We start from the raw sequence: 17,667 nt of genomic DNA on the forward strand, positions 1-17,667 counted from the left end.
TAAAGTATGAGAGAGGCAGGAGCCAAGTGGCTCTCACCTCTGCCACCCTACTGTGTGCCAGCACAGTGATCTACTTCTTCCATGACTTCACTGTACTGCCCCTCAAACCCAGACCCCATTCTGCACCAGTGCAGACAGCAGGGCTGGTCTTCATCGAATGCACCTGCAAGTAGTCAAGACAGTCCACAGAGGGAGACGGTGAGGACACTCAACTCCTATCCCGCTCCCAACTTCCTCAGGAATGAGAACAAGGCTCACCCATGGCACAATAAATGGGGAACACAAGTTCCTGATAGGGAGTTGATAAAAAGAGAGTATCAATGCCCTTCGAACAAGTTCAAGTGTCCAGCTGCAAACTAATTATATTCTGAAAGAAGTTTGTTGATTTCTTCTGCTAATAATGTGTAGGGAACCACAGAGAACAGAAGTAGAATCTGAAGAGGGGAGATATACAGACTTCCCAATTTCAGAAGGAAAGAGGAAACCTGAGACTGTTATGCTTGATGTTGACCCTTGGTAAAAACTTAGAAGAAATTATCCAGATGCCATGAGGCTATTTAGAAAAGATAAATAACATCATTAAGTACCAGTAGGAGGTCTCTTAGAAAAAGCCGTGGCAGGCTAACCTCATTTCACTTTTTCCAGCAGGGTTTCTAGGTTGATAGAGCGGAGAGGCTACAAACATGGTGTATTTTGTTTTTTAGCTTTTCTTGATAACCTTGAGAAAGGATAGATAAATATGGGTGACATGATAGCACGACCCTATGAGTACATTGACAGATAACCAATTTTAAGGATTCGTGGATAATCTTATTCATGTCAACCTGCAGTGATTTCTAGGGGTATGTCCTTTGTCCTTTCGAAGTTCCTCAACAATGGTTTATACCAATTCTTCAGAAGACAAAAATTTGATAAACAAATGCTAATTTTTCCAAAGGAATAAAAGTTCAAAGTTATATCAACTGGCGAGAATAATGAGACAAGAGGCTGTAAGATGGAACTGCCCAGTGAGAAGTGTAAAAAAGAAAATGGTAAAGGTTCAACTAAATTAATGCTTAGCTCAAGGCTAACCCTGGCGACTTTCATATGAGAAAAGACTCCTCTATGTTTTGCTTTAGAGTCTGGGTTTCTCACCAGGTCACATGCTCGGTTCTGTGCCAAGGTTGCTAGAAAAAGTAAACACGCTCCTGTGTTAGAATTCGGGTGTCCAAAACCAGGCGTGGTGGTGCACACTTGGTAGTCCCAGCATTCGGGAGGCTGAGACGGGAGGATCACGGTTCACAGGCAGCCTCAGGCACTTAGTGAGGCCCTTTGCAACTCAGCGAGACCCTGCTTCAAAAATAAAGAATAAAAAATAGGGCTGGGGCTATAGCTCAAAGGTAGAGTGCCCCTGGGTTTCATCCCCAGGACCGCAAAATACATAAATAAATAAATAAATAAATAAATAAAATAATAAAATAAAATTAAAAGAATTCGGGTGTCCAGAATAAGCAAGGTAAGCACCCTTAGCTGCCAGAGAACCTTTGGAGTTATAGAACACTAAAAACACTAGAATGGGCCAAGGGAGATGGGTTGGTAGGCTAAAGCCCGAGTATCACTCAGAGAGCCGAGTGCGGTGTTTCAACCTCAAGGAGGAGGTCCTCAGCTGGATATACCTGCCTGTAAATGATTTAAAAGGAATTTCTTGAAACAGGCCTGGGTTTATTCTCTAAAGACCCCAGTAAAACTAATAGCAAGAAGTCAGAGGGCTGGACCTATTTGAATGTGGGGAGTTAACTATTATGTTCAGAGCTGTCTTTCAGTGTCACAAACTTCCTCCTAAAACAGCAAGCTAACACTGGAGATGCACATGGAGGCTGGGTAAGTGCCTGCCTATCAGAGGTGGTACAGGGGAAACCCCTAGGCTGTGGGAAGTTGGAACAGGCAGAGACAAAATCCTTTCCAACTTTAAGAATGCCTCTAAATCTCTGTCTGTCTGTCTGTCTGTCTGTCTGTCTGTCTCTCTCTCTCACACTCACACACACACACACACACACACACACACACATTCTAGATTTGGAAAAGTGTTCCACTAAATCCTAGTCTTCGCCGTCTTATCCCATATCTCCTTCCAGGGGCAATTTAATTTAATTTATTTTTATTTTTTGTGGTAGTAGGGAGAGAACTTGGGGCATTCTACCTCTGAGCTACACCTCTAACCTTTTATTTTATTATTATTATTTTTTGAAACAGGGTCTCACTAAGTTACTGAGAGTCTTGCTACATTGTTGAGGTTGTCCTTGAACCTGTGATCCTTCTGTCTCAGTCTCTCAAATACTGCAATTACTGGTATTCATCACCAGGCCTGGCTCAGGGCCAGTTTTAAAGGTACAAATGCAAATTAAAATGAATCTCTTTTCAAAGAAATGACAGCATAGGTTAAATAGTCTATGAATTGAGAATATGATTTTTAAAAGCCTTTGAAATGAGCAGAAAAAAGTATGTTCAAACGAGTCAAAATAAATCCTTCCAGTATTACTTGATACCAAATTTTCTATTTAGGAAAATAAAATGAAGGGAACCAGTAGAAGCAGACCTCTAATAACAATCCATTTATGAATCACACAGTTACCGGCTCTTCAGGGTTGCATTTTAACTTATTTTGTTTGTTTGTTTGTTTGTTTGTTTGTTTGTTTAGTACTGGGGATAGAACCCAGGTGCATTCTATTTCTGAGCCACACCTCCAGCCCTATTTTTTATTCTTTATTTGGAAAAAGCGTCTCACTGAGTTGCAAAGGGCTTCACTAAGTAGTTGAGGCTGTCTGCGAACTGGGATCCTCCTGTCTCAGCCTCCCAAATGCTGGGATTACAAGCATGAGCCGCCAAGCCCGGCTAGGGTCACAATGTGTGTGTGTGTGTGTGTGTGTGTGTGTGTGTGTGTGTGTGTGTGTGTGTGTGTGTGTGTGTTACTGGGGATGGAACCAGGGGTATTCTACCTCCAAGCTACACCCTCATTCCTATTTTTTAGTCTTTTTATTCTTTGAAACAACGTCTCACTGAGTTGCGAAGGGCCTCACTAAATAGCTGAGGCTGTCTGCAAACTGCAATCCTCTGGTCTCCGCCTCCCGAATAGGGTCAGATTTTTAAAAGTACCCTTCTTAAAAAAAAAAAATGAGGCCTGGCACCAAGTTAAATGCAATAAATAGACACTTAAATGATCTTAGGTCTTTATAAAAATATCAAGACACATTTGTGCCAGAGTCACGCAAGAACTTTTAAACATCTGCCTCATGAGAGCTAATTAATTCTCCTTATATACCTGTTAAATATAGATGGCAGCTCTTAGTTAATACACTGATAATCTACACAGCTGTCAGTGCCCTAACATGGGACAGAGGTGGAAGGAGGGAGGTTAGTACAGGTGGTATTTCTTTTCCAGGTAAGGTGGAATTACTATATTAGTAACTGACTTTAATGGTGCAAAAATCTTAACACAGTGAGATGTACATTTCCCAGCAGGATTTTCTAAAATGAACCAAAAATATGACACTGTGTCTAATTAAGGCCTCCTAATTTGAGTGCCTCCTACTTGGGAACCAAGTTTGGTAAGAGAAATACAAAATATAAATAGAGTAAGTGCTTTTTCCAGAGGGTTACTAACATGAAATATACATGAACACGCAGGGGCGGGAGATTTAGTAGACCATCTCCAGAAAGTTCCCAAGTGTGGGAATGAACAGAATGAGTCTTGGGAGGGTACTTTTAAAGAAAAAATAAACAAACAAATGAATAAAACCAGGAAAAGGAGGGGGAAACTACTCAATGCCTGCATGCTAAGACATTTATATGTCCTTTAGTACATCCAAAGCTTTGTTCAATACTCAGCCCCATTGAAACTTCATTTTTTTGCTTCTGAAAATAAAACCATGGAAACCACTTATCAGCAAGGACACTTTCTTCATGGTGCTCCAAGGTCCCTTCACCTACCTGATTAACTACCAATAGTCTTTAAACTGTTCAAAGAACCTGGGTTTTATTAGCTCATTCATGCCTACCATTCTAGCGGTAGACGTATTAATTATTCCATTGTGTGGGTGAGGAAACTGAGGTTCAAGTTAATTACCCAGTTATTTCATAGATGGTGAATGCCAGACAGTCAGAACTCAAAAGCAAGCAGTTACATCTAGAACTGTGTTCTGAGCCCCTGTGCTAGGTTTCACCGAGATTAAAAGGATATAATCTCATCGGATGCTATATTTTGGGATGATTTTTAGGAAAGTGAACAGCTTATACCCATGTACATTAGGGAGTCACAAACGCAAATGGTCGTGGAGAAGCCAGGTGTGGTAGCTCACATTTATAATCCCAGTACTTGGGAGGCTGCGACAGGAGGACTGCAGGTTCGAGGCCAGCTTCAGTAATTTAGCAAGACTGTGTTCAAAATAAAAAGTAAAAAGTGCTGTGCTGTAACCCAGAGACAGAATGCCCCTGGGTTCAATCTTCAGTTATCCCCCACCCCCAAAAAAAGGCTATGGAGAAATGAGTGTTGTGGCACATGCCTGTAATCCCTGTATTTGGGAAGTGGAGATGGAAGGATTGCAAGTTCCAGGGCAGCTTTAGCAATTTAAGGAGGCCTTCAGCAACTTGGCAAGACCTTGATTTAAAATAAAAAATAAAACAGGCTGGGTTGTAACTAAGAGAACGCCCCTGGATTCAATCCCCAACAAAACACACACACACACACACACACACACACACACACACACACACACACACGCACTCTCTCTCTCTTCCCCTTTCCCCCTCTCTCTTTCTGTCTGTCTCTCTGTCTCTCTGTCTGGATCTCTGTCTCTCTGTCTCTCTGCCTCTCTCTCTCTCTCTCTTTCTTTGGACCCAGCAAGTAATATGAATGAGAGACATATGGTAACAAATGGCCACTCACACTCTGCACAGGAGAGATGAGATTGCTGGGGGTGGTGGCAGTCGAGAGCAGCCTGCCTCAGTACAGCAGGCAGCAGCCACCTCTTCAGTCCTACTGACTGCGACCTTAGGGAAAGTTAGGGAAAAACTTAACATTCTTTAAGGCGTTCAAAAAAGTGATGGTGCAAGAAATGTAAAAACTTCTTACTGTATCTGCATCTAAATGCACTTGCTCCTCCTTTTCCCAAAACCATATAAAACACTGAGTTGGCAACATGTTGTTCACCAGTTGCTAACCTCTGTTACATCATGAAAGGAAGTGATGACCATCACCCTGGAATCAGAGGCCCAGCTTTTAAATCTCCGAAGGCCTTCTCAGGATTTTAACAGCCCCAGGCTCACTCTGTTCTCCAAGCAATAAACAAAATGCCTGTCAAACACCACTGGCATATCTGGTCAGAGAAACAGATGTTATGCTCTCCTGAGGCAAAGGCAAAAAAGTCACAAGAATATGCGAAGTGATACTCTCTACTTAGCAATAATTTTCTTCCACTAGGGGCTGATTAAAAATAAGGTACAGTAATCCCAGCTTCCTGTCTATGGGAAATCTAGAAGTAGAGTAAGGGGTGAAGAGAAGCTCGCCAGGGAGAGTTGCTGATTCTTGGTTTACGCAAGGAAGCCTTTGTGTTCATTCTGGGCAAAGGATGGACTTGTGGCCAAATTCTCCTTCCTGGATTGCCATCATTTTGTTTTGTCAATGAACAGCTGATCCAAACTCATAGCACTGGGCTGCCTTTGGTGGACACTTGGGAATCCTGAAAGGGGTGCACTAAATTTAAAGGAAAACACTAAATATAGTGATCATGGAATCCAAGGGACCTGGTTGGTAAAAGGAACAAGAAATTCTGACCCTTCCAGTAACATCTCCTTCTGCCCCTCCTCCCTCACCACACTGCATTACAGATAAAATAACACAACTTCAGGGCGGAAAGTTTTGCTTTTTATGCCCTAAATCTTAATATTATTAAGTTCTGCCTCCCTTATATAATGCATACACCAAAGCCACAATGAAAAACTAAAATCACAGTTTAGTTATTCAAGTTAGGGCTAGGGTGTAGAAAGCAACGTTAACTGATGTCAAAAACTGCTGCTAACTAAAAACTGAATACTACTACTGTGCAATTTAGAAAACTAAAACCATCTACTTGTTTTCCTAGCTTCCTTCCTTCCTCCTCTTTCATTTTTCTTTTCTTTGTGGTATTGGGGGTTGAAGCCAGGAGCATTCGACCTGAGATGTAGCTCCAGCTCCCCCTCTCCCCCATTTTTTTTTTTTTTTGGAAACAGGGATTCACTAGGTTCCTGAGAGTCTTGTTAAGATGCTAAGTCTATCCTCGAACCTGAGATCCTCCTGTTTCAGCCTCCTAAGAATTAGAATTACAGGTACATGCCACCACGTCTGTCTTCCTATCTATTTTCAATGGAAGTGAGATGCGATCTGTAAATGAAAACACTGTCATATGATTGATTATTTATTTATTTATTTATTTATTTATTTATTTATTTTGGTGCTACCTCCGGGCTACACTCCCAGACCTTATTTTTTACTTTTTTAAAAATTGGAAACAGGGTCTCTTAAGCCAGCGAGGCTGGCTTCAAACCTGTGTGATCTTCCTGTCTCCGCCTCCCTAGTGCAGGGATTACAAGTGTGCGCCACCACGCCCAGCTGATTATTAAGTGAAAACCAAATCGTTAAAACCCAATATTCCAAATGCAGCCCAACTGGTTTGTTTACTGTATAGGGCTGATGGACATCCTAGAATGTCTTTGCTTTGGTTTTTGAATAATTATTCATTATTTAAAATGATCTAGGAAGTGCCTAGCATAGTTCCTCATAGTTTATATTCAGAAGTTCCGTGAAACAGAGATGAATGTGTTGAAATATCACACAAATGATGTAGAATTATCGAGAAGGAGATGGCTTAGACAAGTGCTCAGAAACCCAAGGGTTAGAAGAAAAAAACGAATAGTATTTTCAAGGAAGCAATTGTTTTTCTTTGGGCATTCTACCTCTGAGCTACACCCCACCCCAGCCCTATTTTATTTTTTATTTTTGAAATGGCATCACTGGTTGTGGAGGGCTTAACTAAGTTGCTGAGGCTGGCCGTGAACCTCTACTTCTTCTGTCTCAGCCTCCCAAGTATTGGGATTACACATGTGTGCCACCATACCTGGCAACCGTTTGGTTTTAAACAAGTACCTTAACATGACATAGTTACGTTAAATAAATGTGGATTCTCATTATTCTAACAATTCAACATCCAAAAGTGATTTTGCTTTATCATCCTGACCCCTTTGACATCAGAAATAGCATCAGAAGTCCTTGACTCCTTTCCAGTTTAGATTTTTTTTTTTAATTTGTCATCTAAACTCATTTCCAAATCTCTTTTATAATACATGGTGAAATATCATGCAAAATAGCAAAAGTGGCCATTTGACACGGCAGGAACAAGATAACTCATGCCTTTAAGAGAAAACGATAAAGCACACAATAGAAAGAACCTTTCAACTCCAGTACACAACTCAGTAAGTCTGACTCCTTAAGTAGTATCACTTATGGTCTTGGCAAAAGATGATGGAGGTGAAGGAAAAGGATGCTCACCTATCTTTGTAGTTGATCACAGTATCGATGATAGCGTTCATCTGCTTTGTTAGTTTGGGGGGATTTGGTGATAGTTTCTCAGCTGGAGGGCGGCCTCTTCGCTTCTTAGCTTTTTCCACATCTTCCTTCACGGGATCTTTATCCACATTTCTTCGTCTTTTTCTCTTCTTAAGCCGTACTTCCTCTTCCATTTCTTCCAAATTGCCGTCTTCGATGGCCTGTCAATGAAAAACAAAGCAGAAAAATTCAAGACAGGAAAATGACCGAGACAAATATAAAAACTACATATGCATTTGCTATATATGTATATATTGAATAATTAGAATAAAATGAAACTAACAGAAAAGTAAAAATAAAAGTTAACAGTCATCAATGAAGGAAGAAGAAAAAAAGAAACACCACCATATTGGATAAATGCATCTTTAACCTGTCTATTTCATAAGTAACATGTATCGAAGGCCTGAGATGTTCATAGTAAAGGAGAGTATGACAAATATTAAAACATGTACACATTTGAGTGCTTGAAGATCACAGAATCCACATGAAATTGTAGCTTGATATACGAACTAATTGTTTCATTATTGTAAAGAGGGAAAAGGAAAGAAAAAGGAGGGGTAGGTGAAGAAAAAAGAAAATTCCCCTAAGAACACATCCATACAATCAGGCAAGCTTTGACCTTTTCTTCTTTAAGGTTTTACATCAATGTATTCATGATTCACAACATAAATCAAAATTCCATCCAGATTTTGTAGCAAATTAAGGAAACAAGCAAATGGGAAGTACAAAGCCACATTCTTTGGTAAACACACTTAAATCACCCGGTAAAGAAAGAACACACATACACACGCACACACACACACTCACAAACAACAAACACTTTTGCCAATTACCTGCAAACGCCTGCTTTAAACCAGAGCCAGCAGCACTAATGCAGAGAGATAATAAAATAGCTATAAAAACAACCAGGTATAAAAGAAATCTGTTCATAAAGGGCTGAAAGATCCATGTGACAGACCCAGAAGTTTAAACTTTTTTTTTTTTTCCTGGTAAGTCTCAAAACTTAAGAAGAAAAATAAAGGAAAAAAATGAAAAATGAAAAAAACAAATAAAAACACACATACAAATAAAAGAAAATTTGACCATGAAAAGGCAATTTTCTAAAAAAAAAAACCTTTAAATTACATTTTGAGATTGCTTTCTCCCACAAAATAACTGATGTTGTTATTTGTTCCTCCTGCCTCTCAATATTGCCTCCAGTATGCAAATGCTAATCAATCCTTTCTCGTAGCTGAAAGAGCTCTAATCATAAGGCAATTACCTTCATTTCTCCACAGCACCAAACATGGCTAATATTTATGATCATGTGAGTATAACAATCAATATAAAGAGTGATTACAGCTCAGACATAATTTCTTTCACTTATGTACAATGCCTCCTGTAAAAAGAAAGGTTTTGTGAAGAAAACCTGGTACAGAACACAAAACAACCTGGCATGTTAAAAATGCCAGTGGGATTAAAAAAAAAAGGTTTCCTACGCATACTCCAAATGTGCAAATCCATAGAAGCAACATGCACGCGCGCACACACACACACACACACACACACACACACACACACAATCTTAAGGGACAGCCTGAGCCTAGGCCTTAATAATCAAAAGACAATTTCCATCACGATCCTCAGATAACCACTATGAAGGAGGCGAGATCTGATGAGTTATGAGGAAAAAGGAAAAAGAAGAGATTAAAAAAAAAGCTCCACATTATTTCATTAATATTCATTTGCCTAAAAGCAGGACACCCACTATACAGCTAAACACACTGCAGCTAAAAGAAGAATGAGAAAAGGAAATTGTCCCGCATTTCTTGGAGGCTGAACATGCTAATAATAAATACAGCATGCACGGCTGTCAACAGTTAATGGTACTGCTCTCCTCAAGCACCCAGTCGCACACAGAAATACGGAGCACACCGGCTTCTGATGTGTTACACACCTACACATGCCTGGGATGTAGTTCTACTGAATCTTCAAGACGGCAACGAAAAAGGATATTTACCTTACCACTATCAGCAGGCCGGCTATCGGAAATCACAGTTAGTGGGGATAAAATTAACAAGCCAGCAAAGCAGCGAGCTGCTAGTCTCTTCATCAGCTGATCAGGAAAAAAAAGAGAGCTGGGAAAGGCTATGTTTTCATATACAAGTAATTTTATTTTACTGAAAATTTAATACTGAAAGGATTGTGGATACTCAAATCTGCTGTTTCATTCTACCTACTACAAGGCCCGAAGCCTTCCTCCTTCAGCCTGTTTTAATATTGACAACTACTTATCATATTTCCCCCCTTATTATTCCAGGCAGCAGAATTAGAGATTTTAGCTCAGGTGGTTTCTGATTCTTGCTGAAATTTCAACAATTAAGCCAGTAAGAAAACAAATTAATATTCAAATTTATTTTTTAAAAATAAAATGAGGTATGCTCTTTTTATCCTTTATACTTCCTTTTAGTGATTTTTAATAAAAATACGCTGCATGGTTTTGGAAGCAGGCTAAAACAATAATTTAAACAGAAGACATTCTTTCTTCCTTAGATGCATGTAAGTAAAAGCAATGTGCATGTTCTCAGGTTCAAATATTTTAATACAGTATGTTATTCTTTCTTTTAAAGAAAATCCCCGAACAACTGGGATACTTCACTTTCAGTTTCATGCTGTAAAATATTTTCATTGTTTTTCTTTTCAGGGGGATAAATGGAGAGGGGGAAGTTGTGAAAAGAATATTTCTGCTCTTAACCCCCCTCAATTTTGAAAAAAGGGAACAAAGCATGAACTTGTGATATCTGGACTTTAAAATCTCTACATCTGTGAGTAGCTAAGAAGAGAAGAAAACAAATTAAATTGCAAACAGAACTAGTGAAAGATTTTTATTAAAATGGCTACATACGTGCAGATTGTTATTAAATTTAGGTCCTGGAATTACAAGGAAACACAAAGTACTGACCATTCTTTGCCTTAAATTAAGGTTTTATGCAGGAATGCAGAGAGCTGCAAACACCTTCCCTCCTCCCCAAAGACCCCAAACACATCCATATGCAGGGCTTCGGGCTGGGATGGCTAAGGGTCTTTCTCTAATGGAATTCAATTCACTATCTATTTCCCAATGCTTTTCTTCTTCGAACTGAAAGAGTAGAGTAAGATTTCTCCTGCATGTAAAGAGAATTGCTTATGGAGATTTTAAACTGTCCTTTTATTAAAAAAAATATTTATTAAACTAGCTCAACTGACTGAACAACTCAGCGCTGGGGGGGGGGGGGACAAAAAAAAAGAAACAAAAAACTTGCTACACAACGCTAAAAGTAGTACCCCATAAAAGAATTCCCTTCCAAACCTTTTTACCAGCACAATAATGAAATAAATCAAGAAGCAAACCCCCAGTTTCCGACTGGTGACGTGTTGCGCAAGAGTGCGAGCCCTAATTCAACATACAGACGGCTCCCATGCTGAACTGCCTCTAGATTTAATGAAGTGAATAGGAAGGAAGTCGGGGGAAAAAAAGTGTACAAATAAGAAATTAACACTTTCCTTCCCTACCTAGCCGGTGAGACACAACTACAGCGAAGTTTGGTGAGGCACCTCTTTCCTTAAAGGCACACTGCACCCATTTGGCTCCGGATGTCACGAAAAAAAAAAAAAAAACCCATATGGTGATAAAAATCTCCAGCCAAGTTAAAAGAGTTAATGCATATTTCAGCCTGCGTTTTTCCTGAATGAAGCTGGGAATTACTCCTTCCTCCGCTGGATGGCAACCTTCTTTCCCCCTCTTCCTCTCTTCTCTCTCTCTCTCTCTCTCTCTCTCTCTCTCTCTCTCTCTCTCTCCTTTCTTTCAATTTGCTTAAAAGAAAAATACGTTTTCATGACATAGGATGTGCAAGCGCAAGATGCAGACTGGCTCCCTCCTCAATTAGCTCTGCAGAAAGCAGAGTGTGGGCTCCGACAAGGGAACGGAGAGCAGCAGAGAAGCAGGCAGGCAGGCAGGCAGGCAGGATTAGCTGTGTTAGAGGAAGCACATGGCAGACCAGGGACCCGGCCACACATGGCTCTGTGGTGGACCTCTGTCATCTTGACACACGCCAACTCCATCTTTCACTAAATGAGGGAAGGTCCGGAAAGTGGGCATTATGCTCGTTCTCGGCCCGCTGGGGTAATGAGGTGCTATTATCTGTGACTTTACAATGTCACCGCTGAAGGGATCCTGATTATGAATAGGTAAGCAGGGACACGCATACAAAAAGCCGGAGCCAAGTCGGAGCATTGTTTCCACCCCTGCATCTCCCGGGTCCACCCAGCCGTGCGGCACAGCCCTCACACTGGAACAATCCACCTTAAGAAACATCAAAAGAATGGAGTCTAAGGCTGTCTAGACAATGCAAGCGAAATTTCTTCCATGTGAAATGGGGAAAACAGGATTCCAACACTAAAGGCGGTATTTAAATAAATACGGGGTTGTTTCTGCCCACTGACACAGATCTCTTTCTCTCACTGGGGGGTTCCTGCTCCCTTAGTAACTCCAGAAGAGGACCCCCCAGGCTGCTGCTGGGGGTGGGAGCAGGCTCACCAAGCCAAGCCCGGGGCTAAGCATTAAAGGAAGCCTGGCCAATTATTTTGTACCAGTGTTTCTGAGCAACTCACACATCACCAAAATTATTGACTCCGGTATTTGGGGGGTTAGGGGATGTTGAGCCTCCTTCAAGCTTTCCCAAGACCCTGGAAGCCCAGGACACAGATAATAATGTCCCAACCAGAAAAGCAAAAGGACAACAAAGTAGAATTATACATGAGGAGAGTTATCATAATAGGAATATTAATCAAAAACAATACAATAGATGCCACACCATTTTAGTCACTTAGGATAAAAAAATATATAGCAGCACATTTGGATGCCAAATTTCAGATTTAGGACTTTGGGTAACAGTCATTTTGGGGGGGTTTGATTTGGTTTAGGTACTGGGGATTGAACACAGGGGTGTTCTACCTCTGAGCTATACCGCCAGTCCCATTTTATTCTGGAACAGGTCTCCTAACTTGTGAAAGACCTCACTAAGTTGCCAAGGTAACTTGAACCTGTGATCCACCTGTCTCAGCTTCCCAGTCGCTGGGATTATAGGTATGTGCCACTGCACTGGCTTAATAATACATTTTTTATTATTGGCATCTCTGAATTGTATATTTAAAGAAAGGGGGTGTAGCTCCCTGGGAAAGGACTTGCCTACCATGTAGGAAGCCCTGGGTTCGATTGCAGCACCACCACCAGCATCACAAAATAAATATGCATAAAATCATATCCCCTAAAAGAGAAATAAGCCCAACCCAAAGGACAAATATTGCAAGATATTTGTCCTTATATAAAAAAGAACAGAGGTTACTGGAGGCCGTGGGGAGGAGGAGTTGGTGTTCAGTGAGTTGATGTTCTGTTCGGGATAATGACAAAGTCCTGGAGATGAACTGCACACAATGAATGCCCTTAGTGTTAATGAAATGCACACTTGAATATGGTTAAAATGAGTCGGTGTGGTGACACATGCCTGTAATACCAGGACTTAAGGCTGGGACAGGAGAATCACAGGTTTGAAGCCAACCTCAGCAACTTGGTGAGACTCTTCTTCAGAATAAAAAATAAAAGAGGGCTGGAGGTATAGTTCAGAGGTAGGCTGTCTCTGGGTTCAATCCCCAGTATTCCCCCACCCCACATACAAAAGGTTAAAACAGTACATTTTATATGTATATTACCACAAGAAAAAAGTCTCTAAAATTAAATTCTCTAAATAGTAAGGAAAATTAAAAAAAAAAAAAAGAACTGCATGTCTATACATGTTCCTACCACCTCAAAACACAGCATACAATACCAGTGTCCTTTTGGGAGCTTTCTCTCAAATGCCAAGTTTTTCACAGCTTTTCAACAAGTGACACATTCAGTCTTGTCCTGGCCCATGACTAGAAGTCCTTTTTAAAAATCCCCATTTAGAGTCGGGTGTGGTGGTGCAGGCTTGTAATCCCAGCATTTGGGAGGCTGAGAACTGAGGATCGTGGCTCGCAGACAGCCTCAGCTACTGAGTGAGGCATCTGCAACTCAGTGAGACCCTGTTTCAAAATAAAGAATAAAAAGCTGGCCATGGGGTGTAACTTGAAGGGGTGTAACTCGGAGGTCAGATGCCTCTGGGTTCCATCCCCAGACCCGCAAAAACAAACAAACAAACAAACAAATAAATAAAATAAAAATCCCCATTTAAGCCGGGCATGGTGGGCCACACTTGTAATCCCAGCATTTAAGAGGCAGAGACCAGAGGACAGCCTCAGCTACTTAGCGAGGCCCTTTGCAACTCAGTGAGACCCTGTTTCAAAAATAAAAGGAGTAAAGGGCTGGGGGTGTAGCCCAGAGGTAGAATGCCCCTGGGTTCCATCCCCAGTACTACAAAAAACAAAACAAAAACCAACCAACAAACAAACAAAAACCAAAAAAAAACCCAACAACAACAAAGAAAAAAAAAATCCCCATTTATTCATTCACTCAAATGTTGCTAAGGAAATATCCATGATGTGAGAAGATACTTGTAAAAAAAAGACACACCTATTAACAAATTTAGACATTAACTAATGCCTCCAATATTCAAGAGATGAGCTGGTGGGCAGGCTAAGGCTGTTCAAGCATACAGCCCCGCCCCTCAGGACAATGCCCTGAGGATATATACATCCAGTAGACCCTTCTGGCTTCACTCCATTGTCAGGCAACTTGGGTGGCAACCTCACTGCCAGCGTCCCCAGTGAATCATTCAAGGTTGGCCATGAACAGGAAGCACGCGGGGCCTCAGTTTATCAAATTGCTATTACAGTGAGTTTTTCAGTTTCTTGTTCAATAACCTCAGAACACTTTTACAAAAACAAGACAAAACAAACCCAAACCTCAGCATGAACCAAGGCTCTCTCTCTGCCTATGGCATAAGGAAGATACACAAAGACCCTGGGGGGTGGGGTGGGGTGGAGGGGGACAAGGTGAGCCACAGCTTATATATCCCAGACAACACAAATCAGTGTACTACTTCAAGAAAAGTAATTTGGAGGGCAGGAGATGTAGCTCAGTGGTAGAGAGCTTGCCTAGGGTCTGGCCCTGGGTTCTATCCCCAGTATTACAAAAAGGAAAAAGAAAAAAAAAAAAAAAAGAAAAGAAAAGAAAGGAAGAAAGAAAGGAAGGAAGGAGGGAAAATAAATTTGGAGTTTAGAGGAAGAAATGAAGAAGAGGAGTATACAAAATATTTTAAAATAAGATCAACTAAGAATCCATTTCTACCTTTGGAGCAGGATTACAATACAGTATTATAATCTGCAATACACTATTCAGGGAAGGGCTTTAAGAGTTAGTAGAGGGTGGCCCCTAAAACACATGGCCCTGAAGACCCTATCAAATACAAACATAAATAACTGAGAGAGAGACAGATAGATGGGGATTGAACTCAGGGACATTTTACCTCTGAGCTACACCCCTAGACATTTTTTATTTTTTGTTTTGAAACAAGATCTCACTAGATTGCTGAGGCTGTCCTCGAACCTACGATCCTCCTGTTTCAGGCTCCCAAGTACAGGAATTATAGGTGTGTAACATCATGCCTGGCTAATACCCCCCCTCCGTGTTTTTTGTTTTTTTGTTTTTGTTTTTTTTTATCAGTGAGGTACCATTGTACTTCAGCTCCCTTGGGTGGAACAAAATAACCTGAAAGAATCTGTGAGCCTACAGGTGGCTTAGAAAAAAAAACCAAAAAATTCCAAAAAATATCCCTTCAGCTTTCTACCCCAAGACCATGTATCCAGTTACTCTCTATTCACAGCAGAGCCAGAAACTCTGCCCACTTGGTTCGTAAGCAGGGCCACTTCTATACATTGAGGTTCTCATTATATGAAAAACAAGGAAGAAATGCCAAGAGAAGGTTAACAAACTGTGGAATAATTTCAATGTATACAGACAGTCAAAGTACAATGAGTATGCTAAGATTTGGCTGTCACGTCAAAAGACACATCCAAGCACCTTCACGAAGGGAGGCTTGAGGCAAAAGATGGCTCTCTCTGGGCATCTCTGGGTTCTATCTTAGGCCAGCCATTAGGTACTGAGGCCCGAATCAAGGTAACATGCTACTACCACAAGACAAATTCTCTGTTCTATACGCCCATTGCGGTTAACAGCATCAAATTAGTGACATGCTGGTAAGAATGGGGTCCTTGTTCTGCCTCATGCATATGCAAAGGATGCTCATTAATGGCCAAAAAGAAAAAAAAAAGAGCAGAAAGAACATAAAGAAAACAACAGAAGACATCAAAATTATAGCCAGGCAAAGTGGTGCAAAACCCGTAATTCTAATTAAATATTATATTCAATACCTGTAATTCTTGGGAGGTCGAGACGGGAGGATTGGAGGTTTGAGGGCAACATATAGTAACTTAGCAAGACCCTGTTTCAAACATGAACAAATTTTTTTTTTTTTTTGGTGGTACTGGGGTTCCTGGAAGCCCTTCTACCTCCGGGCTACACTCCCAGACCTATTTTTACATTTTCATTTTGGAAACAGGGTCTCCTAAGCCAGCGCGCGCGGCTGGCTTCGAACCTGCGCGATCCTCCTGTCTCCGCCTCCCAAGCACGGGGATTACAAGCGTGCGCCACCACGCCCGCTGAACAAAAATTTAAATTGCCAGGGTGGGGTAGCTCAGAAGTAGAACCCCCCTGAGTTCAGTTCTCAGCAACACGCACACACACCCCATATACACCAAAACCATGCTAGTTTGAAGCTATCTGACAGAATCTCAACCCCAATCAGTCAATGTCTTTCTTTTCACTGCAGTGCTGGGGATGGAAGCAACTGCTAAGCAAGGATGCTCTCACTGAGCAAAACCTCCAGCCTCTTCAATAAATCTCAAGGCGAATATCAGTGATACTTCTGCTACTACTGTGACCGTCCTCATCGACACCGACACCATCAACAGGGGCTACCGTGCACTGTTAGCTGCGCAGTCAGGCATTCAGGGCTGTGTACACCTGTACTCACTTAATCTTTACAACAACCCTATAAGGCAGATTTGATTATTCTCCTCACTTCACAGATGAGGAAACTGAGGCATGGAAAATGCAGCATCTTGCTCTAGGTCACACAGAAGCAATCCTAAGACCTGGTAAGTGAACTCGAGAACCTTCACTGCATAAACCACACCCTTAACTTGTAGGTTGTTCGACTCTATAGCACACAATAGTAAGCATTGTTGTTTTGGTACTAGGTATTGAACCCAGGGGCATTCTAGCTCTGAGCTACATCCCTATCCCTATTTATTATTTATTTTTAAAATTCTGAAACAGGGTCTCACTAAGTTGCTGAGGGTCTCACTAAGTTGCTGAGGCTGGCCTTGAACCTGTGATCCTCCTGTCGAAACCTCCCAAGTACTGGTATTACAGGCATGCACCACCATGCCTGGCTATATGTGTTGTTTTTAATGTGAGTGAACCATCAGTAAAAGGCTAAAGTATACTTGCTAGGCTTGGATGACTAATGCAAGTAAAAACATGGACTGGCCCAGGAAGAGTTCTGGCAAAGATCACATGGGTGCATGCACACACACAGACACAAACCCATGATCCTTACTTTACATGGAAGTGTAGGATCATAAAAATAACCATACATGCTGGTCCTGTACAAAGCCATTTTAATGATCAGCGGAGAAATTATGATCATTTCATAACCTTTAAGGTGATATCAAAACATTAAAAATTGACTTATCAGTTACATTTATGTGTATAGGACAATGAATAGTAAAATGAGCATTTACTTAATATAAAAACATATCAGAAACATTGGGCATTAAAGAATTTTATTTCTTTGTTTTAAAAAGTTATCAAGTGTGTTTTGAATAGTGCTAGCTTTCTCTTCAAATAAATTATGACACGGAGCGAGCATTCTTTCTCTGCCTTGGCAAACTGCCGTACTTCTAGTTTGGATCAGCTTCCAGAGTTTCATCCTTTGCCCTTTGGATGGATGCTGTGAGGTATCTCAGTGCTCCTTTAATGGGAAGGTTTTTACATT

At 41.0% G+C, this 17,667-nt stretch overlaps 1 protein-coding gene across 4 annotated transcripts in view; it reads right to left on the bottom strand.

The window, feature by feature from the left end:
• The window catches only part of SMARCA2 (SWI/SNF related BAF chromatin remodeling complex subunit ATPase 2), a gene marked incomplete at both ends in the record, with an annotated part of 188,879 nt that overhangs the window by 24,310 nt on the left and 146,902 nt on the right, over window positions 1–17,667 (bottom strand). For 3 of the 4 annotated variants that reach the window (XM_080709568.1, XM_080709567.1, XM_080709566.1), the window contains one exon: window positions 7,559–7,776. In XM_080709568.1, coding sequence (XP_080565694.1) covers window positions 7,559–7,776 — 218 coding nt within the window. Of the gene's footprint in view, window positions 1–7,558; window positions 7,777–9,614; window positions 9,708–17,667 lie in introns of those variants that run through there. The other variant, XM_080709569.1, reaches the window with a different exon arrangement.

The sequence above is a fragment of the Muscardinus avellanarius genome, assembly GCF_963383645.1.
Source record: "Muscardinus avellanarius genome assembly, chromosome: 13".
Classification (NCBI taxonomy): domain Eukaryota; kingdom Metazoa; phylum Chordata; class Mammalia; order Rodentia; family Gliridae; genus Muscardinus; species Muscardinus avellanarius.